The sequence below is a fragment of the Copadichromis virginalis genome, linkage group LG15, assembly GCF_057382275.1.
Source record: "Copadichromis virginalis isolate Kocher_CV1m ecotype Utaka linkage group LG15, C_Virginalis_male_GT1.1, whole genome shotgun sequence".
In the NCBI taxonomy this organism is placed as follows: Eukaryota; Metazoa; Chordata; class Actinopteri; order Cichliformes; family Cichlidae; genus Copadichromis; species Copadichromis virginalis.
In genome coordinates, this window is record NC_140632.1 from 11,276,229 (window position 1) to 11,299,116 (window position 22,888).

The 22,888-nt window shown below is 38.8% G+C and overlaps 2 protein-coding genes and 1 long non-coding RNA gene across 11 annotated transcripts in view; 2 read left to right on the top strand and 1 right to left on the bottom strand.

Moving 5' to 3' along the window:
• sash1a (SAM and SH3 domain containing 1a) overlaps nucleotides 1-22,888 on the bottom strand; it is a 201,308-nt gene that overhangs the window by 140,528 nt on the left and 37,892 nt on the right. The gene's annotated exons all lie outside the window — the stretch shown is intronic.
• On the top strand, nucleotides 862-8,741 carry LOC146691881 (uncharacterized). The gene is made up of 5 exons (XR_014915114.1): nucleotides 862-1,096; nucleotides 2,673-2,704; nucleotides 3,808-3,834; nucleotides 6,071-6,101; nucleotides 7,643-8,741. It is a non-coding gene; the product is annotated as an uncharacterized LOC146691881 (long non-coding RNA).
• LOC146691882 (uncharacterized) lies at nucleotides 9,987-22,663 on the top strand. 7 transcript variants are annotated; one of them, XR_014915109.1, is made up of 6 exons: nucleotides 9,987-17,893; nucleotides 18,075-18,211; nucleotides 18,302-18,523; nucleotides 18,612-19,820; nucleotides 20,002-20,138; nucleotides 20,225-22,663. XR_014915109.1 is itself a non-coding variant. In XM_085431888.1 (3 exons), exons 1-2 carry the CDS (start codon nucleotides 9,995-9,997, stop codon nucleotides 16,161-16,163), a joined length of 6,009 nt encoding a protein of 2,002 aa, XP_085288014.1. In that variant the 5' UTR covers nucleotides 9,987-9,994; the 3' UTR covers nucleotides 16,164-16,183; nucleotides 16,276-16,336. The 7 variants fall into 7 exon arrangements, 3 of the variants coding, with proteins under 3 accessions (XP_085288014.1, XP_085288012.1, XP_085288013.1); XR_014915112.1 differs by having other exon boundaries at nucleotides 20,028-20,138; XR_014915113.1 differs by having other exon boundaries at nucleotides 18,644-19,820.

Consider the following 22,888-nt stretch of genomic DNA (forward strand, 5'->3'; position numbering starts at 1 on the left):
GGCCGAGTTTATTAAACTCCACCGAGACAGCGGTGACGCTAATCAGAAGGCTAGACCGTCCAATTTCACGCCTTTAAATTTTAAAGGCGTGTTTGTGTGTGTGTTTATATAATTGCTATTATGTTTGCACTTTATGTGTAATGTTACTGACTGCAGAGATCAGTAAGATGTGTGTATTTTTTATTTATTAGTTTTATTTATTTAATATTATTTTTTAATTGAATGACTGTCTAGTAGTTCACAGATGTCGAAAAACTGAGTGTGGTAAAGCCACTGATTTTTTTTATGTATATTTCTGCAATCTGCACATTGTACTGACTTTCATTTTAATGTTTACACCAGGGTTCCTTGTCAGCACTTTATGCTCAGATGTTTGTAAGCTAAAAATAAACTATTGTGTATGTTCAAATATACTGTTGTGATTGAAGAAGTTAAATAAAAATGTCAGTCATCAATTCATGCATCACCTCATGTCATCATAACAGAGGTCTGTCTTCCAGGAAAGAACAGTTTAAAATTAATGTAATATAGTATTGGCCATACTATATGATGTATTGCTTGTCTTTGTTTAATAATACAGAAGACAAAGACCTTAAAAAATAATCGCATATCGCATCGCAATCGCAATATTGGGGCAAAAAATCGCAATTAGATTATTTTCCATAATCGTTCAGCCCTAATATATATATATATATATATATATATATATATATATATATATATATATATATATATGTATATATGTATATATATATATATGTATATACTTTTTTTTTGTCTTTAAAACATCTTTGCAGACTGACTGTCCTGGACTGGTTGGGTTTTTTTTTTCAGGTCTGGTGAACTCAGCTCTTTGGTGTTGGTGTTCAGGAGTAGAGCCTTCTAATAATATTTATTCAACTTATAGAATTAAAGTTCTGCGAGTATTTTCTTTAGCAAATAAATATTGTATAGAATATTTAAAATCACCTACATTTTTGATGTTTACAATGCCCATTGTGTGTAATACTGGAATTTCCTACTACTGTGAACGCCTCATCTTTTACCTGACTGCCGGACATCCGCTTTTCCGCACACTTCGTTGAGTCCGCTCTGGGTGAGTGCCGCTGCTCTGCTTCTCTTCTTTTCTCCTAAATGTTTATACTCTGTTTGTGCAATTTAACGAGTTCTTTTAGTGATTTATAAAGCCAACCGAGGTATAACTCATATTAGAGTAACACAGTGGTTGATTTTTCCTAGTGAAACTTTGTCATTTTTGTATGTAAAAGGAGTGTGATGAGCTAACAACCCGATGCTAATGCCTAGCGCTCCTTTGAGCCCAGTGTGAAATGAAAATTTGACTGTGAACCACGGTTATCGTGTTGTTTTATTAATTACATTTGGTGTGTTTGTCAGTCTGTTACATAAGGTGCAGTTAGTTCTCTTCACAAATCAGTTGGTTAAAACAGCCTCATTCTTTATGCTGTAAAGTTTTTAACCAACCGCCATCTTAGATTCAGTGTCAGCTGTCGGCAAGATCAAAGGAGCCATTTTACCGCCTCTGACCGAACACGGGAGAAAAAGAGTCGCGTGTGTGCAGGTCTTGTGGGTTAATTAAGACAAAGGAGGGGGGGGGGGGAACTGAGGATTAATCATAGGCTATGTCCCCACATACACCGGTATTTTTGAAAACGGAGATTTTCCGTTTCCGTTTTAAAAAACGATCCCGTCCACACATAAATGCAGAAATGAAGGAGAACACTGCTAGGAACATGCCAAAGCAGCAGGTGGCGCTATATTCTTAACCGTGTAGAAATGTTGGCCAATCAGAAGTCTAGAAACCTCGGTGGGAAATGGCAAACAAAGATGGGGCATAGAAGCAGAACCGAGTCATATGTGTGGAGGGACAGTAACTGTGTGTGTAAGCATTTAAACACTGCAGAGAGAACAATTAACAGTAACAGTATTGTAGAAATGCATTTCACCGAAACAATAACGTGGCGCACAGTGTGACGTCAAAAAAGGCGCTGCGTTTTCTCCGTTTCCATGTCCACACATAAATGCAAAAATGGAGTTTTCAAAAGATATCCTGGCAAGCGTTTTTAGAAATCTCCGTTTTCAGTGACCGCAAACGCATAGAAAAATCTCCATTTTCAAAAGTACCTGTGTACGTGTGGACATAGCCCAAGAATAATAAGAACTCCTAATATGTAGACTTTAATTTTTAAGAACTGTTTAACAAAGGCTTGTTTGTGCCAACCTAAATCTGCTGCACAGTTTAAATTCTCACTTTGTGGAAAATTAATGAAACAAACAACAGCCCACCTTCACATAAATAAAATATGGCAGTATATTATTATTAGTATGGTACATAGATATTTATTTTAAAAATACAGTATATTTACTATGATACTATGTGCAGTTAATAATATTTTAGGAAGTAGAATTTGAATGCAGACCACCTCAAATATTAAAGCCTTAAAAATATATCGTGCAGTTTTTCATGTATGAGTGTTTTGCAATCTTAACTGAGAGGTAGACCAAAGAAAACAGAGGAGAGTTGTTGTTTGTATTCCAGCTGTAGTAAACAAAGAAGTTTAGTGAATCTTTTTGACAACAGAGAGTGATGCAGTATTGATGCTAATTTGAGTTTTCTGATCCTGTATTTTTGCTCTTTGTCTTTTGTTACACAGAGTGAAATAGAAGCTTGGTTTTGCCTTTGCTGGTAAGTAAACAGTGATTGTAACTGAAGCAATATGAAACTGGGATTGTGTAACATGTTTAGCTTTTTGTGATATCTTGCCATTTGCTCATGGGCAAAAACACATTTAGGTTTTATAAGCAGTAAGCCTCCCCACTAGACCTGTGAGTGTCCCTAAAAATGTCCCTGAAGTTTAATAGGCCATTTATGTCTAATTTTAATTTTAAAGGCTTATCAAAGCGTTTCTGTAGTAATTATTGTTTTTATTACACATGTTAAGGCCATTTGAGACTCTGCAATTAAATTTTGCCCTCTTTAGACTAAAGTGAGTTCATTTTGTCTGAGGTACAGTGCTGGGAAAAGTCTTTCTTCCTTGCAGATTTATTTTGTTCATGCTTTTTTGTCACATGTTTCAAATCATCTAACAGGGATGATATGAATAAATACAAAAAAGCATTTAAACATTTAAGCAATAATAAAAGACTAAGAGAACCAGAGTTGTGAGTAGGCAATGTTGTGTATGTTAAAGCCTGTGTGTAATTTATGTACACTAAGTTTAAATTAGTTTCTTAATAATTTGCTCGATACAATGTGTTTGAAAATTTTATACAAAAGGGAAATATTGCAAAATACAAAAAGATTCCTGCCAACAGGTACAATGGAAGGACTCTTTATTATAATTTTTGTAATTGCAAAAATGGTGTGCCACTGTTGTTACTATGACATGTCAAAATTTACATGTATTTTAGGATTTACATATTCAGATCAGAACTAAAACCTGATGAGGTTTTCCGTTGATTCTAACAGTTGTGGTTTTTCCACACTTTATTAAGCACTGACTTGTGATAGAAAATGATGGAGCTAAAAAGCCATAATCTGTACCAACAAATATTGGTGCCTCTTCTTTGCACTTCTGTAGTATGCATGCCTTTATTACACATGTTATCACCATGTGAGACTCTGTAACTGAAGTTTGTCCTCTTCAGACTACAGTGAGTTCATAAAGGCTTGAAGAAATTGAGGATTTTACTAGTTATTTCATGTCACAGTAAATTGGATTGTGTGCGAAGAGGTTCAACAGTGCAAGTCATTAAACAGTGATCTGATGTGTTGTTTCCTTTCTCTAGGATACTGATCTGATCGTCGCAAGTCTGGTAAGTATAGGTTTTGTCTGCAGTACAGTGCTGAGAAAGGTCTTTCTTCTTTGCAGATTTATTTTGTTTATGCTTTTTTCACGTTTCAAATCATCTAACAAGGATGACCTGGATAAATACAAAAAGCAGTTTTAAAGTGATGATTTCATTTTTGAACCAGAACAACCTGGTCTAATGTAAAAACATGTTGGTCTCTAATACCCAGCTGTGGATGCCCTGATAGCAACAATTACCATCAAGCATTTACAGTAACTGGTAATGACTGGTTTACATCACTGGTTGATTTTGGTCCACTACAATTTCAGAATTGTCTTAATTAGATCCAAACAGGGCAGGCAAGAAAAGAAAAAAGTCGTAATTAAGGCCCAATATAGGGTTTTCAAGTCATACCACGTATCTTAATTTCATTAAAGTCCAGACTGATTAGTTTATACCAAGTGTTTTGTTTCATTCATTCAATTGGACTTGCTTGTGTGCTTCAGATCCTAAGTGTGATTAAACTTAAGCCCAGGACCTGATGAGTTGATGGTCCTGAAGTAGTAAAGGAACTCTGGGACATCACAGTAACAGCACCATGTTTGACTTTAATGCTGGTATTTTTCTCTCACTATAGATGATTCAGTTTAGTGCAGTTCGTCAGCACAGCTGTTGGTTATCATCGAGATATTATTAGGCAACTTGTTTTTGCCTGTTCAGCTACAATATCTGGGAGGGTTTTTGTTTTCTGGGGTCTCCAAATCCTTAGAAATCTATTTGTAAACTTTTACAGAACTATATGTGTTTGTTTCACATTAGAGCAGCTCACGACTGGCAGTTTAGGGACGATTAAATATTCACATAGGGCAGGGGTCTCAAACTCCACTCTTCAAGGGCCGGTGTCCTGAAGCTTTTCCACGTGTCCCTGTTACAAAACACCTGAATAACATTTGTAGGTCATTAGTGAGAGTATAGAATTTGACTGTGTGCTGAAGTGGCATCCCCTAAGACTACTCAAATTTAAGTAATTTAAGTGTTTGGAAAAATGTACTTCTAAAAGTACTTTCATTGCATCATGTTCATTCACTCATGAGCTGCTATAACATGAATCAAATGGCTGAATTACCACCTCAGCATGCAGTCAGGTTCTGTAGAGTTTTGCTAATGACCTACTAATGTTATTCAGGTGTGTTGCAACAGGGACACATAGAAAAGTTTCTGGACACCAGGCCTTAAGGACCAGAGTTTGAGACCACTGGTGGTAGGGCATTGTGGATTTCAAAAGCTTCTTCCCTTAAATCACTGCCTAGAAACTGCTTTTTGTAATTTGTCATAATGACTTGCAAAGTATAGGTGGGATGAAAACATAAACATAAGACATTTTATAGTGGCCTGATATTTTTATCAAGGCTGTTTTTTTGAAAATAATCCTGGCTTAATTTACAAAAGATGAACTGTCTGAAAGTCATGTTTGTTTGTTTAAGAAATGTGGGAATGTCCAGCAAAGATCTTACATGCAACAGCTCAGATACAGCACTCACTTCTGTTCTTTTTATCATGAAATGATCTACAAAGAAATTACCATCATACTAAATTTTGCTAATTAGGCCTTAATATCAGCTATGATAAGTTTATCATAGATTTAGTGTAGTGCTTATTGCTGTGTATCAAACATGCCCCAAATGTGACTGAAATATGTAGAAACTGCTGTGTAGAAACTAGCTGTCTCCAAATTTCTCATTTTGCCAAAATACATACAGAGTGGCTTGAAACTGTCTGCTCTAACCTCAGTGTGTTGGTTTTGTTGGACCATATAATATTTACAGTAAGTTACTGTAGCAGCACGTCTTGGTGTAAGTTTATAGTGTGTTTTTTTTTTTTTAATTGTGTTAATAGAATTTGAATGCAGGCCACCTCAAATGTCAAAGCCTACAAACATTCCATACAAGCTATCATTTGTGATTGTTGCCTACTTTTAAATTGTGACATCACCATTTGATAAAGTGTGTAGTAGTAGGTGAAGCAAATCATTGGTTACGATCTCTACTCTCTTATGTAACTGAACCTAAATTTTGGAGCATTACATGACTCAGAAACTTGTGTGGCTTATTGCAAATGGATAAAACTACATATTACCTTTTATGAAGATGATCATCTTTATTAGGGTGCGGAAAAAGAAAACAGAGGAGAGTTGTTGCTGTCTAATGCTGATTGGAGTTGTCTGAGCCTGTATTTTTGTTCTTTGTCTTTTGTTACACAGAGTGAACAGCTCTTTGGCTTTGCCTTTGCTGGTAAGTAGACAGTAATGGTAATGTTTAGTAATTTACTTACAGTAGTTTGGCTATTTGTGTTATCTTGCCATTCACTCATGGGCAAAGACAAATAGTCAGGATTTAGAATCTGTAGCAGCAAAGCCCCCACACAGGACCACTGACTGCCCCAGAAAATGTCAATGAAGTTTAATAGCCCATTAATGTCTGATTTTAATTTTTGATGGCTTATCAAGTCCAAACATAGTTAAATGTCAGAGACATCTTTATGCAGTTGTTTGATTTCTCCTTATGTTTGTGGATTTAAGTGTGAGTATAGGTGGTACCTTAAACACTTAAGAGCACCACAGCTATCGATTTTTATTGTCTCTCTCATTCCACTTATGAATTAGCATGAAGTCAAAACGCTAGAAGTATTTTTCCTGAGTGACTGGCCTGAGTGCAGTTCACACTGCAGGCGAAAGCGCATCAAATCAGATTTTTTTGTCATGTTGGTATCAGTGATGGTATCATGGTATGACAGTGTGAACGGCACAAATCCGATATTTTAGAAAGCGACTGCTGTTTGAATTTCAATTGTCTTAATTAAGGTCCAAAATAGTGTTTTGAAATCATTTCACAGCTCTTGCTGATCATCAAGATGTTTTTAGGCAAATGTGAGAAGGTTTGTGTTCTTTTTGGCCAGTCAATAAATAATTTTGAGTTTAATGGATATAAAGTATTTAAAGCAGGAGGCCTGAAACTCTGCTGTAACCTCAGTGTGCGGGTTTATTTGGACCATATAATATTTACAGTAAGTTACTGTAGCAGCACGTCTTGGTTTGAGTTTATAGACTTAGTTTATTGTTTTAATAGAACGTAAAAATGTCCTTATAACAGTTCCACCATCATTTGTTAAACATTGTCATTCTGTTCACTCCAATAATTTACTGTAGAAGTCTTTAGTATTTAAAGCCCTACATGTACTGTATTTTTGAAATTATAAGGCATAACGTCAATAAACAATTCTGTTTTTAAGGCAGATTAAGCCAAACAAACAGTCAGATAAGTCAAACTTTATTCAAGTCATTCACAACAACTCTCAACACTGTTCAGTTGTAACACATAAAATACAGAACAATACACTCACTTTTTCAGTTCATTCCTCATCTACAAATCCATCAAACTCTTCATGGGTTGATCAGGTTGAAATCTGCTTCATAAGCATGTCTCTTAGCACGTGCCAGGTCCTTGTACACACACCATAATGTTATGTTGAAGCACCGTACAAATTACTCTACGAGGGTCCTGACTATGGTAGCCATAATGCTCTGACAATACATCAAGCAGCGCAGCTTTGTAGCTTACCAAAGTATTACTAAAATATTTGACAGAATTTTGAGCGCTGTGTACCACAGAAATCCCGTTCTAGGTCAGTAAGCATAACCAGAATCGATACACTAGGCACATTGTATGTTTTTGAGAAAATGACAGGGTTTTAGGTGTGCCATATAGTCTGAAGAATATGGTAAATCCAAGCATGTTGGAAATATGACTAATTCCATGCCTTTTGTGTCTTACAGGTGACCTGCTGCAGAAGATCCTCTCTCTCTATCATTATAAGCAATTCTGTCTATCCTATCACTCTCCCAACTCTATCTAATTTGAAAGCCATTCTATCTTGTATCCCTCTATCTCTACTGCTCTATCTAATTTGAAAGCCATTCTATCTTGTATCCCTCTATCTCTACCGCTCTATCTAATTTGAAAGCCATTCCATCTTGTATCCCTCTATCTCTACTGCTCTATCTAATTTGAAAGCCATTCTATCTTGTATCCCTCTATCTCTACTGCTCTATCTAATTTGAGAATCCAAGTTTTGAGAATCCTTTCAGAATCCAATTTTCAGAAATCCAAGTTACCAGAACTTGATCTATCTGTTACAGAATTCTGAGAGATCTCTGCTCTCACTGCTCTTTCTTTCCTGTCATTAAGCTCTCTCACATTCAGTCATTTTGCTGGAAATTACAAGTTGAATATACAGTAGTAGAATTACAGTACAGTGGAACTTATAGTAGAAACTACTTACACAGCCCTACATTTGTCATTTTAATTTTGCATTACACTTTGGAATTAACACTTCTAGTTTGGCTTACTTTGATCAATTGTATAAAATATCACCTCTTTATAAGTTTACTTGTAATAAGATAATCTGGTTATTTTGTAATACATACATTCAGATAAATAATAAATTAGATCCAGTCTGTTAGTCTGTTTCATTGGCTATAACATTTGACTGCAAGTTTATAGTACTATTATTTAAGGACAAACCCATTTTGTCACTCAGTGTAAGTATTCAGTTAGTATTGTCATCGAGAAGTGCCTGAGGACCCAGACTTCCTGTTTCCTGACTGCTGCAGAAAATCCAGCTGAAGAATCCTCATCACCTGTCATCTTATCACCACACCACCACAGCTCCATATATTTGATTTCAATTTTAGATATCTGAAAGATTTACATAAACTCCCCTAAGAGCTAAGACTTTTATTATAGCCTGTTGATTGTTGAGATTTATTCTGCATATCATTTTATAGAAGTTGTAATTATTTACCAGTCTGGTTAAAAAAAATATAAGTAAAATTATACAGTTTCTAAGAGCTACAATAAAACGGACCAAATTGTTTCCAGAGAACTTTGAATTTCCTTTATTTTGAATTTGGAGTACAAATCAGCTTTTTAACATCTATTCATATATTCATAAAAACATTTTACAGTATAATAGTACATTTCTCAGATTTAACAGTAACTTGAGGAGTTGTACGTTTTTCTGTGTTTCAAGGTTCAGTTTTGTTTACATTTGTGTATAACCACATATAAGCTCCAGATTGTACTTCAGCAAAATGCCAAGAAAAGGTCAAAGGTCAAAGTCCCTAAAGCTTAGATGGCAAAAGCAGAAAGAACAGGTGAATGTTTCTCAGAGCAGTGAGCAGGTAAAGGTGTGTGTTTCAGCTTTTCCCAGCACAGAAGTGCAGAGCAGTGTTCAGACAGCCACAGTGTCTTATGCAGATGTGGTAAAGAAAGGTGTTCCCTCAGTGTCTGTCCCAGAGTCTGAAGTTATGCAGGTAATCCAGACTGAACCCCAGCTAACTGTACAAACACAGCATGATGGAGAGACAGCCAAAGTATCTTATGCAGATGTGGTAAAGAGAAGTGTTCCCTCAGTGTCTGTCCCAGAGTCTGAAGTTATGCAGGTAATCCAGACTGAACCCCAGCTAACTGTACAAACACAGCATGATGGAGAGACAGCCAAAGTATCTTATGCAGATGTGGTAAAGAGAAGTGTTCCCTCAGTGTCTGTCCCAGAGCCTGAAGTTATGCAGGTAATCCAGACTGAACCCCAGCTAACTGTACACAAACAGCATGATGGACAAGCTCCAGGACAGTCTCATGTACAGGTTACAAACAGTGAAAGTCCACGAGTGAGTAGCGTCTGTGCTTCCCGAAGCCAGGCCGCTCCTAGGTATGGAAAGTACCGGAATCAGCAATGCATGGCTAACAGCTTGGTTTTCCTGTCATTCTTACATGAGGATGAATTTATTACCAGAGCAGATCTAAACCGTGTGTTGGACAAAGGCCATGCTGTCTATTCAGATGCCAGACTGAGGTTTGTGAACAGCGTGTTTCTAGCCTGCGATGAACTTCCCTCAGTTGTTACCAGCCGCAGACACGAGTATCAAGTCGACATGTCTCAGTTTGCTCATTACGGCACATTTGATGGTACAGATCACTTTCCGAGCCTTGAACAGGGATTACAGTGTTTGGCTTCAGACGTTCGCTATGCTTTGCTAGTCATGGGAGGAACAGTCATCGCTGTTAGCAGGCTGAATTCAGGTGAATATGCATATTTTGACCCTCACCCACGTAAGTCTACTGGTATGCCATTGTCGCTAAGTGTAAGTGGTGGAACTGCAGTTATGTTGAAATTCACACGTCTTAATGACATGATTGACAGGATCAAACGTTTGTACAGAATGTTCAGCATCGCACCAAGCTGCACTTATGAGCTACAGCCCATCGAGTTTCACAGTGAAAACGCTGCTGACCAAAGAGATGCTAATCAAACCACCGAATACAGACAAACAGCTACAAGTGCACCAGCTTTAAATGAACGTGTTCATGAATTAAACTCTGAAATATACACTGAGCAGACACGGAAACCTGTGACCAAAGATTTAACCAGTGAAGTAATGTCATCCAGAGTTGATTCTTCAAATGAGACAGCTGCTCCCAGAAAAAACCATCATCCTTCTGATTATTTTGAAAAGGAAACCTCTGCATCCTCTGTGAGAGAAACTCAGGTAACACCAGATTCTATTCCTCAGAATGATTCAAACAGTGCCTCCAGTTCAACTAAGATAACAGAGGGACTCTCAGATAAACTGCTGAAATATAGTAAACATGAAAGGCAAAAAATGAGGAGAAGATTATTGACCCAACAAAAGCTATCACAGAGAAAGGAAAATCAGAAGACGAAAGAAAGGCAGATGTACAGGTTTGATGAAAGCTTCAAGGCAAAGAAAAAAAACTCAGCTCGGAAGTCTGATGATCCTGATCACAGACAGAAAAGGATTCTGTACAGAAATGAACTGTATAAATTAAATGCTACCTATAAGGAGAAAAAGAAAGAACATTTGAGAAAGATGTATAGAGAAAGTGCTGAAATTAGAGATAGAAAAAGAGAACGTGTCATAAGGACATATAAAGACAATCCCCTATTCAGAGATAAGCAGAAGGAACGTATAACAAGAAAATATAGAGAGTCTTCCATATTCAGAGAAAAGCAGAAGGAACGTGTAACAAGAACATATAGAGAGTCTCCCATATTCAGAGATAAGCAGAAGGAACGTATAAGAAGAATATACAGAACTTGTGCTGGATTCAGAGAAAAACATAAAGCTTACATGAGGTCATATGTATATAACCTATATAAAGAAAGCGAAGAATTTAAAAAGAAAAAACGATTTTACATGACTAAGCGGTATGGAGAAGAGAAACAATTTCAGCAACAACACAAGGACAATATGAGAGAACGAATGAGAGTAAAATATTGGAACGGTTTTTCTTTCAGACAGATGCATAATATCAGATGTGCAATGAATATAAAACGGAAATATCGCCAGATGCATCGACCAGCTGAGAGTTTACAGAGTCATCCAGAGAACACTTTAATGAATGAGGCCATATCTCGTTTCAGATCAAACATTAAGTCAGCACCATCTTATGTTTGTACTGTTTGTCTAAAAGCTTCTTTTCCTAATCAGGTGAAAATCTGCAAAAGACAAAATTACTCAAAACACCAGACTGTAGCTCATCAGTGTCTAACTGGTAAATATGTTCATGTGTGTGATGAAGCATGTCATGATCACTGCAGCTTTCCTGTTGAGAGAAAAAAAGAGTATATCTGTCACACATGTCACAGTTCCCTCAAAAGTGGATGCATGCCCAGGCTTGCTGCTGTTAATGGTTTAGAACTGCAGGATATTCCAGCTGAACTTTGTGATCTCAACATTCTGGAGAGACATCTGATTGCCAAATGCATACCATTTGCTAAGATTATTCCTCTTCCAAAGGGGAGACAGAGACTCATACGTGGTAATGTGGTGTGTGTACCATCTGAAGTCCAACAAACAGTTGACTCTTTACCGAGGATCAGAAGCCAATCACAGATCATGAGGGTGAAATTGAAAAGACGACTGTGCTACAAAGGCCATCAGCTGTTCCAGACTGTCACCTGGTCTAAACTCATTCAAGCTCTGCGTAAACTGAAACAAATTCATCCACAGTACACAGATATTGTTATCAGAGATGATGCATTGCTTTGTGATCCAACGTTACCTGATGATGACAGCAGTGATGAAGCCAGCATGGCAAGTGATGATTATAATGAAGCAGATTTAATGGAAATTGACAACTATGAAAAAGATGCCCTTTTGTGTGAAAGTGAGTCTCAAAGTGACCAAGATATTAATATGCAATCTTGTGATGAACAACCAGAGGAACAAAATCCAGATGAACCAGAAAGTGATTTGAACAATGGAGGTTTTGCTCTAGAAAGTTGTCTGCAGCCTGTTGACATTTCAGAAGAGATTCTCTGTTTCACTGATAACACATATTGTGTGGCTCCTGCAGAAAGAAACAATCCTGTTAGCTTCTTCAGAACTCCTCATTTGGAAGCCATGGCATTTCCTGTGCAGTTTCCTACTGGTCAGAATACACTGGATGAAATGAGACGTCTCAAGCTCACACCGAGTGCATACTTCAAGTCAAGGCTTTTCAACATTGATGCAAGATTTGCTAAAGACACAAATTACCTGTTTTTCTCACAGTTTGTCACTGAAATACACTTGGCTAATTCCAGCATGACAATACAGCTAAGGAAAGGTAAAACTATGACGAAAGATGGACGCAAAATCACATCAGGAATGTTACAAAGTAAGACAGAAGTAGAGAAGCTGGTAAGAAATAAAGATGCAATCAGATTTATGCAGCCACTCAGAGGAACTCCAGCTTACTGGCAGAAAACTACCAGAGATCTATTCAGCATGGTTCGCCAAATAGGAACACCTCAGTTCTTTGTCACTTTCTCTGCTGCTGAGATGAGATGGCCTGAAGTGATTCAAGCAATAAAGAGACAGCAAGGTGAAGAGGTTGATTTTGAAGCCCTGGACTGGTCAGAAAAGTGTGAAATTCTAAGATCAAATCCAGTAACCACCATGCGAATGTTTGATAAACGTGTTGAGGCTTTGTTCAGAGATTTGCTTTTTTCTCCTGCACAGCCCCTTGGTGAGATCATTGATTACTTTTACAGAGTTGAGTTCCAGCACAGAGGTAGTCCACATATACACATGTTGCTGTGGATTCGAGAAAAGGTAGAAGCAGATGTGGATGACGACCAAACTGTCTGTGACTTTGTTGACAGATACATCTCAGCTCAACTCCCTGATCCAGAAAAACAACCTGAACTGCACAAAAAAGTCACTGAGCTACAAAAGCACAGCAAAAACCACACAAAAACATGCTTTAAGAGTGTGAACTCTGGTTGTAGATTTGGGTTTCCCAAACCACCAGCCACAAGAACAATGATTGTGAGACAGGATGAGGATTCAGACACTGAAGCTGCAAAAGCCAAACTCAGACCTTTGTTGAACCTGCTGAAGGAACCTGAAGCTGCTTCCCTCACCATAGAGCAGATTCTGTCACGATGCAACTTGACAATGGATGAGTATGAACAATGCCTCCAAGACATAAACAAGAAAACAGCTCTGATTCTGAAACGTGACCCAAATGAGTGTTGGATCAACAATTACAACCCAGACCTGCTTGAAGCCTGGAACTCTAATTTAGATGTCTCATTCATTTTGAATGCCTATTCATGTATAGAATACCTCTGTAAATATATAACAAAGAAAGAATCTGGCCTCTCTGAATACCTGAAGACAGTTATTGACAACTCTGATAAGAACACCGTCAATGAATGTGATGAAATGAGAGCTGTGATGCAGGCTTACTCAAAAAAGAGAGAAATCAGCGCACAGGAGTGTGTGACTCGAGTCTGTGGCCTAAAAATGAAAAAATGTTCCCGCAGTGTTGTATTTGTACCAACAGATGATAACCCAGTAAAAATGAGTCGGCCCATGAGCTTCCTGGAAAGCACAACACATGACAGTTGTAATATTTGGATGACAAGTTTGAGTGATAAATACAAATGCAGACCTGAGACCCCAGAATATGAGGAAATGTCACTGGCTGATTTTGCTGCCTTGTGCAGGTTGGTGAGTGGTCCAAATGAAGGAAAAGATGTGCTTCCTCTTCTAAACCAGCTTGGATTTGTACAAAGGCGAAAGAATGATAAACCAGCTATAATCAGGTATTACCACTGTTCACAGGAAAAAGATCCTGAGCAATATTATGGTCGACTGTTGAGACTTTACCTTCCACACAGATCAGAGCAGGAACTGAAACCACAAGGGTTCCAAACCTATCAGTCCTTCTACAACTCAGGTTTTGTACGACTTCCATGTTCAGACCACAGTGAGTCTGTGAAAAGGGTTGTGAAAAGAAATAAAGACAAGTATGAGAAGAACTCTGAGGATATTGAGAGTGCACTGGAAGAGTTTGAACAAAATAGGGATGTTGTGATCGATGAATGGTGTAATCTTGCTCCTGAATCTGAAGTTGTGAGGCTGCAATGTGATGAGAATCTTCCTGAGAGACATTCTGATGATGAGAACGAACAGGAGAATGTCCCCGACTACAGTCGTCAGTCTGATGCTGTAACAAAGATCAGAGCCGTCAGAGAACAACCTGCAGTAGATCCAGCCGTGGTACGTGTAATGTATCAGAATCTGAACCAGAAGCAGGCCTGCGTGTTCTATGCCATAAGAGACTGGTGTATTCAGCGAGTTTGTGGTTTGAACCCAGATCCATTTTTCTTCTATATCAACGGTGGTGCAGGAACTGGAAAGTCACATCTGATTAAGTGTATTCATTCTGAAGCATCAAAGATCCTGAGCAGACTGCCTGCTAATGCAGAAGAAGCTGACATATCAAATCCAACTGTTTTACTGACTTCATTTACCGGTACAGCAGCTTTTTCTATCAGTGGCTCTACGTTACATTCTCTACTGAAACTACCCAGGAGTCTGAAACCACCCATTCAAGGACTTGGTAACCAACTGGATGAAGTCAGATCTGAGCTGATGAATGCTGAAATTATTGTTATTGATGAGATTTCAATGGTTTCAAAACCCCTTTTTGCCTATGTGGATGCAAGACTGAAACAAATCAAAGGCACTCAGAGACCTTTTGGTGGAATGTCAGTTTTAGCTGTTGGAGATTTTTACCAGCTGCCACCAGTGCGACAGTCTAAACCTCTCTGTGTTTACGATCCAGAACAGATTGACCTATGGCAGGAGCATTTTCAGATGATCACTCTAACCGAGATCATGCGTCAGAAAGATGATGTGGCCTTTGCAGAGATGCTGAACAGGATTAGAGTCAAAGAAAAGACAGATGAGCTTTCTCAGTGCGACAGAGATTTGCTGTCACAGGCTGTGACTGCACCAGAAGAATGTCCAACTGAGGTCTTACACATTTATGCCACCAACAAGAATGTGGAATCCCACAACACAGATACCCTGAAGAAGCTTCATTCAAACATCATAATCATCAATGCAGACGATTTCCAGAAGGATAAATGTACAGGCAGAATGGAACGAAGAGACAAACCATTTACAGGTGGGAGAAATGATTTACCTGACACTCTGAATGTTGCTGAAGGAGCTCGAGTCATGCTGACCAGAAACTTGGACACACTAAACGGTTTAGTCAACGGTGCTTTTGGTATACTGATAAAGGTGGTGAGATCTGAAAATGATGGACACATAATTAAACTGGGGCTCAGGATGGACAACCGGCAGCCTATGAGACACAACCGCAGTGCTAATGCAGCATCTGATGATCTTGTTTACATTGAGAGAGCAGAGGAGAGTCTGAAGTTTAAAGGAGCGGTACGCAGACAGTTTCCTGTAAAGCTAGCATTCGCTTGCACAATTCACAAAACTCAGGGTCTTACAACACAGACAGCTGTAGTTTCAATGAAGAACATTTTTGAACCAGGTATGGCTTACGTTGCTCTCAGCAGGGTGACGTCTCTCAGTGGACTCTATTTGCAGGACTTGGATGAGAAAAAGATTTACGCCAATCCCGAGGTAACTGCAGCGCTCCAAACCATGAGACAAGCCAGTGTTGAGGAAATGATGCCTCTTCTTCAGGTCAGAGAAACAGCCAGCAGACTTGACACTCTTACACTGATCCATCACAATACGGAGGGTTTGCCATCTCACATCAGTGACATCAAGAGTCATCATGAAATGTGTTTAGCAGATGTTTTGTGTCTCACTGAGTCTCACCTTCAAGGCTCCTTTGTTGCAGACAGTCTTCATTTGGACGGCTACACCATGTTCAAACGCAACAGACATGTGTCCTACACAAACTTTCCTCACATGGCCAGCAGAAGTGGTGGGGGAGTTGTTGTGTATTTGAGGAATCATTTTCAGGTTCAGGTAAAACAGTATCTGCATAATGTCACTGATCTTGAGTTTTTAGTGTTGAAGGTTCAGGCTCCATTCCCTGCGCTCATTGCTGTTGTGTACAGACCCCCTGACTACAGTTTGACACCATTCATGCAAAACCTGGTAAGTCTTTTAGATTCACTTGAAATCATGGACTGTCACCCAATCATTGTGTGTGGAGATTTTAATGAAAACCAGTTGCAGAGTGGAAGAAAACAGATTCTGGAGCAGTTTCAGTCGAGAGGGTATTCACAGCTGATCACTTCTGCCACTACAGACAAGAACACCCTGCTTGACCTCATTTTTATTTCTCAGCCACAGAAATGTCTGTATTCAGGTGTTCTGAGATCATATTACAGTTACCACAACCCTGTCTTTTGTGTCCTGTCCTCGAGCCAATCATGAAGTCGTCTGGTGAGTTTTGAAACAATTACAGATCATGTTTGTTACAGAGTTTACTGATTGTAGAGCATGAAAAAGATTTTTCATTGAAAAAAGGGTCTTCCCTACTCTGTCTGTCAGAAGACCCTTTCTTATTGCAATGTTATTAATCATTTCACCAAATCATTGCTGAACTTCATGAAGAGCAGAGAACATCTGCTATCATGCACCTCTGATCTGAAATGTGCTGCAACATTTGATAAACCAACATCATGTTTTAAATGACTAAATCTTTTTACTATGACGTATGTAGCTCAACAAACGAGATCTTCCCCTCCAAGGGCTTTAAAATATGAAATAGTAAATAAATAAATCCCAGATAAATGCAGGTATTTATTATGGGTCACATGAATAAATACAGACAATTATATTTTCTTGATTATAGTAGATTTTGTAGAATCAAAAGTTTTTGTGATGAATGAGTTTTTGCTTATCATGTTTTACAGGTAAAAAATGTCAAAAGTTTTAAACTATCTTTAGGCTACCAGAGATGTCTATAATGATACATTATGTAGAGAAAAACATTAGTACAGCTTACATAATGTGTATAAAAACTGATGTAGAAGTAAATGGATAGTTTTCTGAAAGTTCCCGACTACAGTTTAACACCACCCACCCAGCTCAGCCCCCAAGTGTCTATGTAATGCTGGTATGGTGTGTGAGTTTGACTTGGCCTTTATCCGGGTGGGTTTGGGTTTGGGTGGATAAAGGCCAAGTCAGAATTCTCTGAGCAGCTGGAAAAAGCTGCAAATAAACAAAGATATCAGAAAGTGTGGGCTTTAGGTGTAGCCCCCGCTTTCTGATGCACTAATTAAACTTAGTAACTGACACCCCATACCAGCATTACATAGACACTTGGGGGCTGAGCTGGGTGGGTGGTGTTATAAGCACGTGTTTTGTTAGATATATTTTTTCAGAAACGGCACAGTCTCCTTTGTGGCAAAACCTTCAAACTTCACCATCCTCAGCTGAAACAACAACAACTTAACACCATCTTCATGAACTGCTGAGCCAAACCTGATCCATCAGTGCTGGACTGCACAGATAACCACATGCCACAAGGAGATGCTGTGTTATGAACTGCCATACCAGTGTGTCTTCAATGGAGAAGATGACACACCCATCACCTGACCTCCTGCCTGATCTGGAGACCATCATCATGCTGCCACACTACAACCTCTGAGACCATCAATGATGACTCATACTGAGGAAACTGTATTTCCTGTCAGAGATGCTCAGTGATCCTCAGAGCAGAGAGAGGTATGATTCTTTATCTTTGATAAAAAATGTCAGTGTTTTTAATTCAATTAATTAATTAAAATCTTGTTTATTGCATAAATAATTCCACACTCAAATGATTATACTTGTTGACACTTTTTGAGTTTTAATTGACATTATGGATTACAAATCTATGCTTTTTCTACTCTGTCTCTCTGTGCAGGTATTGCTGTCTTCTGAGTTCTTCAGTGTCCCAACTGAGACATTCAAACCTCATTGCAGAGCTCATGTCTTTCCTCACCATCATGCGAGTGTGAGATTGCTCTGGATTCTGGTTATGTGGCCCACAGCACCTATAAGGTATTTCAACATTGTTCATTGTATAACTTATTTGTAGTTTTTAGGGTTTCTACAGACAAAAAAAAAAGTTCCTTTTTCTGTATTTTTTAGAACAAGCTCGTCCAGTGTGCCTGCATTCCAGCTTCTTAGACTCTACGCAAGTGGACAGAGTATCAGTGTTTGACCACTCTTACAGACACTGACTTCTGTCAACTCACTGCTACTGATCAGGCACTTCATCCAGGAAGACAGAGGGCTGCAAGCCTGTCATCATTTCCAGTGTGGCTTTGTATTCTTGGGGTAGCATCAGATTTTTCCCACAAATATTCAAAGGTAACATTTATTTTAAGCTTAGTTATTAAATCAAAAGTCTTCTCTTGTGTTATGTCTGTGAAGGTTCTCATGGTGTCCTTTGATGTAGTCTCTCTCTTTACTTGCATACCCACTACGGAGGCCGTGGAGACTGTCAGAAAACGACTACAAGAAGACAGCTCCTTGGAAGACAGGACCAACTTCACACCCGATCAGATGTGCACACTGTTAGACCTCTGCCTTACCACTACATATTTCAAATACAACGAGGGTTTCTACAGACAAAAACATGGCTGTGCCATGGGCTCCCCCGTGTCACCTATTGTAGCCAACCTTTGCATGGAGGAAGTGGAAAGGAAGGCTCTTGGCTCTTTCAAAGGAAGAGTACCCAGCCACTGGTACAGATATGTAGACGACACCTGGGTCAAAATCAAAACTCAAGAAGTGGAATCCTTCACTGCGCACATTAACGCCGTGGATAAAAACATCAAGTTCACCAGGGAAGACACAAAGGACGACTGTTTGCTTTTCCTGGACTGTGCTGTGCACATTGAAGAGAACGGCAACCTCAACATTGAAGTTTATTGGAAGCCCACACACACGGACCAGTACCTCCTCTTTGACTCCCATCACCCTCTGGAACACAAACTTGGAGTAATTAGGACACCCCCCCGGGCAGAACATGTTCCCTCTAAGCCTGAAGGGAAAAAGAAGGAACACAAACATGTAAATGAAGCACTTAAAACATGTGGCTATCCTAATTGGGCGTTTATAAAGTCAGCAAAGATGCACAGAAAAGAACATCAGATACCAGCGAGGGAGGATAAGAAAGACAGATGCAACAACATTGTCATCCCCCATGTACTAATTAGACTTAGTAACTGACACCCCATACCAGCATTACATAGACACTTGGGGGCTGAGCTGGGTGGGTGGTGTTAAAAGCACTTGTTTTGTTAGATATATTTTTTCAGAAACGGCACAGTCTCCTTTGTGGCAAAACCTTCAAACTTCACCATCCTCAGCTGAAACAACAACATCTTAACACCATCTTCATAAACTGCTGAGCCAAACCTGATCCATCAGTGCTGGACTGCACAGATAACCACATGCCACAAGGAGACTGCTGTGTTATGAACTGCCATACCAGTGTGTCTTCAATGGAGAAGATGACACACCCATCACCTGACCTCCTGCCTGATCTGGAGACCATCATCATGCTGCCACACTACAACCTCTGAGACCATCAATGATGACTCATACTGAGGAAACTGTATTTCCTGTCAGAAATGCTCAGTGATCCTCAGAGCAGAGAGAGGTATGATTCTTTATCTTTGATAAAAAATGTCAGTGTTTTTAATTCAATTAATTAATTAAAATCTTGTTTATTGCATAAATAATTCCACACTCAAATGATTATACTTGTTGACACTTTTTGAGTTTTAATTGACATTATAGATTACATATCTATGCTTTTTCTACTCTGTCTCTCTGTGCAGGTATTGCTGTCTTCTGAGTTCTTCAGTGTCCCAACTGAGACATTCAAACCTCCCTGCAGAGCTCATGTCTTTCCTCACCATCATGGGAGTGTGAGATTGCTCTGGATTCTGGTTATGTGGCCCACAGCACCTATAAGGTATTTCAATATTGTTCATTGTATAACTTATTTGTAGTTTTTAGGCCTTAACACAAATAAAATGTTCCTTTTTCTGTATTTTTTAGAACAAGCTCGTCCAGTGTGCCTGCATTCCAGCTTCACAGAAAAGAACATCAGACACCAGCGAGGGAGGATAAGAAAGACAGACACAACAACATTGTCATCCCCTATGTAGCCGGTGTATCAGAAAAACTCAGGAGTTTTCTCCAAATACGACATCCCAGTGTACTTCAGACCCAGTAACACACTCAGACAGAAACTGGTTCACCCGAAAGACAAAACTCCTAAACACAAACTTAACAATGTGGTGTACGCTGTACAGTGCAGCGAGGAATGCCCAGACTTCTACATCGGAGAGACCAAACAGCCACTTCACCAGCGCATGGCACAACATAGAAGAGCCACCTCCACAGGACAAGACTCAGCAGTTCATCTGCATCTAAAGGACAAAGGTCACTCTTTGAGGATGCCAATGTTCACATTTTGGACAGATGGAGGAGTGAAAGAAGCCATTTACGTCCACTGTGAGCGACCATCTTTGAACAGAGGCGGTGGTTTACGACACCAACTGTCTGCCATCTATAATCCAGTTTTGAGTTCCCTCTCCAGACACCGTAACGTCCACTCACATCCTGGGAGTGGGCGTGGGTGATTTCCTGACCTCAGGAAATCACATGATAGGGTGGGGCCAGGTTTCACAATGAGCTCACCCGAAACCCTGGCTGATTGGGACCCACACCCACTTTCACACCTTGGCTCATGTTATTAGGTAGAGGATCATCAGGGGGTTCTTTGTCCCTCTTTGGGGGGAAACTCCCACTGGGTTTAAATCTGGGACTCTCCACCATTGACCCTTAGAACTGAAGAAGCTTCTCGGATGAGAGGTGAAACGTCTTCAAGGAACTCAAAGAAGTCCAGACGCTTTTCTTTCCAAGCTCCTTAGATTTCACTTGTGTTAATTACATTTTATTTGTTGTTGTTTTCTTTTAGATTTATATGCAGTGATTGGATGTGGTGGAGCTTTGTTAACCGTGTGGAAAACATCTGTTTGTGATGATATTTACAATGAGGCTTTAAGGTGACAGTTTCCATGTAATTTCAATCCTTTTACTAAGCAAAAACATGTTTGCAATTAACATGTTTTTTCAGTTTTGTCTTTTGGATTTATGGTTAACATTCCTCTGTGACAGCAAATACTAAACTGGTCCAAGTAACCAGCATATCATTGGTCAAAGGCAAAAAGGACCACATGTCACACTAGCAATGAATTTTTGACTGTGTTTGTGTTAGTATAGAGTAGGTCTAACAGTGGTTTTCCACATCTGCTCTAATATATATAGATAATGGGTCAGACATATAAAGTCATTTTGAAAAGTTCATAAAGGTCATTTATATGTGTTCCTCTTTATCATTTTATATCAGGTCACACAGCTGACTTGAGTTTTGATCAGAGTAGAACCATAACATTCATGCTAATGGTTCTACTGTTTACAGTTACTTTATGATGGATTTCACCCTGGTCACAGCACTATGTGAAAAGCTGTTAGAGGTAAAGTTAAGCCAATTAATACATCATCATAAGTCACTCTCTAACGCAGGGCAGTGATTATTATTCACTGTAATTTATTCCACAACAATGTTCTTTATTTGATTCTTTAAATATGCACATCGATTGTTTAGCTCTGTGACTCTCCACACCTGAAATATATCACAATGTGGACTTCATTTCGACAGTATTTTGTAGATTGGTACCATATTTATCATCGAATCATCTTGTGCACTTATTAACTAAATGTTGTTTGTTTGTTTTTTTTGTTTGTTTGTTTGGGGGTTGTTGTTGCCATTTTTACCTTTCACCAACTGTGTAAATTCTGCAATTTTACCTTGGTTTTGTTTCACATCAGTTTATCTGCTGGCTGGTATTCCTGTCTTCCTTCTCTCACCCCAACCGGTCGCAGCAGATGGCCGCCCCTCCCTGAGCCTGGTTCTGCTGGAGGTTTCTTCCTGTTAATAGGGAGTTTTTCCTTCCCACTGTCGCCAAAGTGCTTGCTCATAGGGGGTCATATGTCATATGATTGTTGGGTTTTTCTCTGTATCTATGAAGCGCCTTAAGGTGACTTTTGTTGTGATTTGGTGCTATATAAATTGAATTGAATTGGTTTTCTTTCTTTTCTAATGTTTCTGGTCATTTTTCACAGTTAAACAAGTAACTTTGAGGTTACGTCATCGTTTTCAGCTGTTATCTGTATACATTTTTTTCCTAATAATTACATTTCTGCAAAATTATAGCAGTTCTGGTAAGTTGTAATATTTCTGCCAAGTTATTAATTTTTGACTAAATTATTACATTTCTGCTAAGTTGTAGCTTCTGGTAAATTACAACATTTCTGCTGAATTGTTATGTTTCTTCTAAGTTATTGCATTTCTGCTAAGTTATTACATTTTTGCTAACTTGATGTTGTTCTGCAAAGTTATTAAAATTTCAACAACTTTTTAAACACTGACTTTGATTTCTTCAGCTTCTTCAGCTATTTTCAAGTATTTTCAGCAGACAGCTTCAGCTTTACAGTTTCCTCTAAGTGATTGCAGTTCTGCTAAGTTATTACATTTTAGAAAAGTTCTTTTGCTTCTGCAAAGTTTTTACAATTTCTGCAACTTTTCAGCTTTTTCAGCTACTTTTTGCATACAGCTTCAGCTTTAAGCATCCACACTGCATTTTCGCAGGAAAT

Bases quoted from the DNA above. Each gene is read 5' to 3' on its own strand.
- LOC146691882 (XM_085431886.1), top strand. From the start codon at position 9,995: ATGCCATTGTCGCTAAGTGTAAGTGGTGGAACTGCAGTTATGTTGAAA.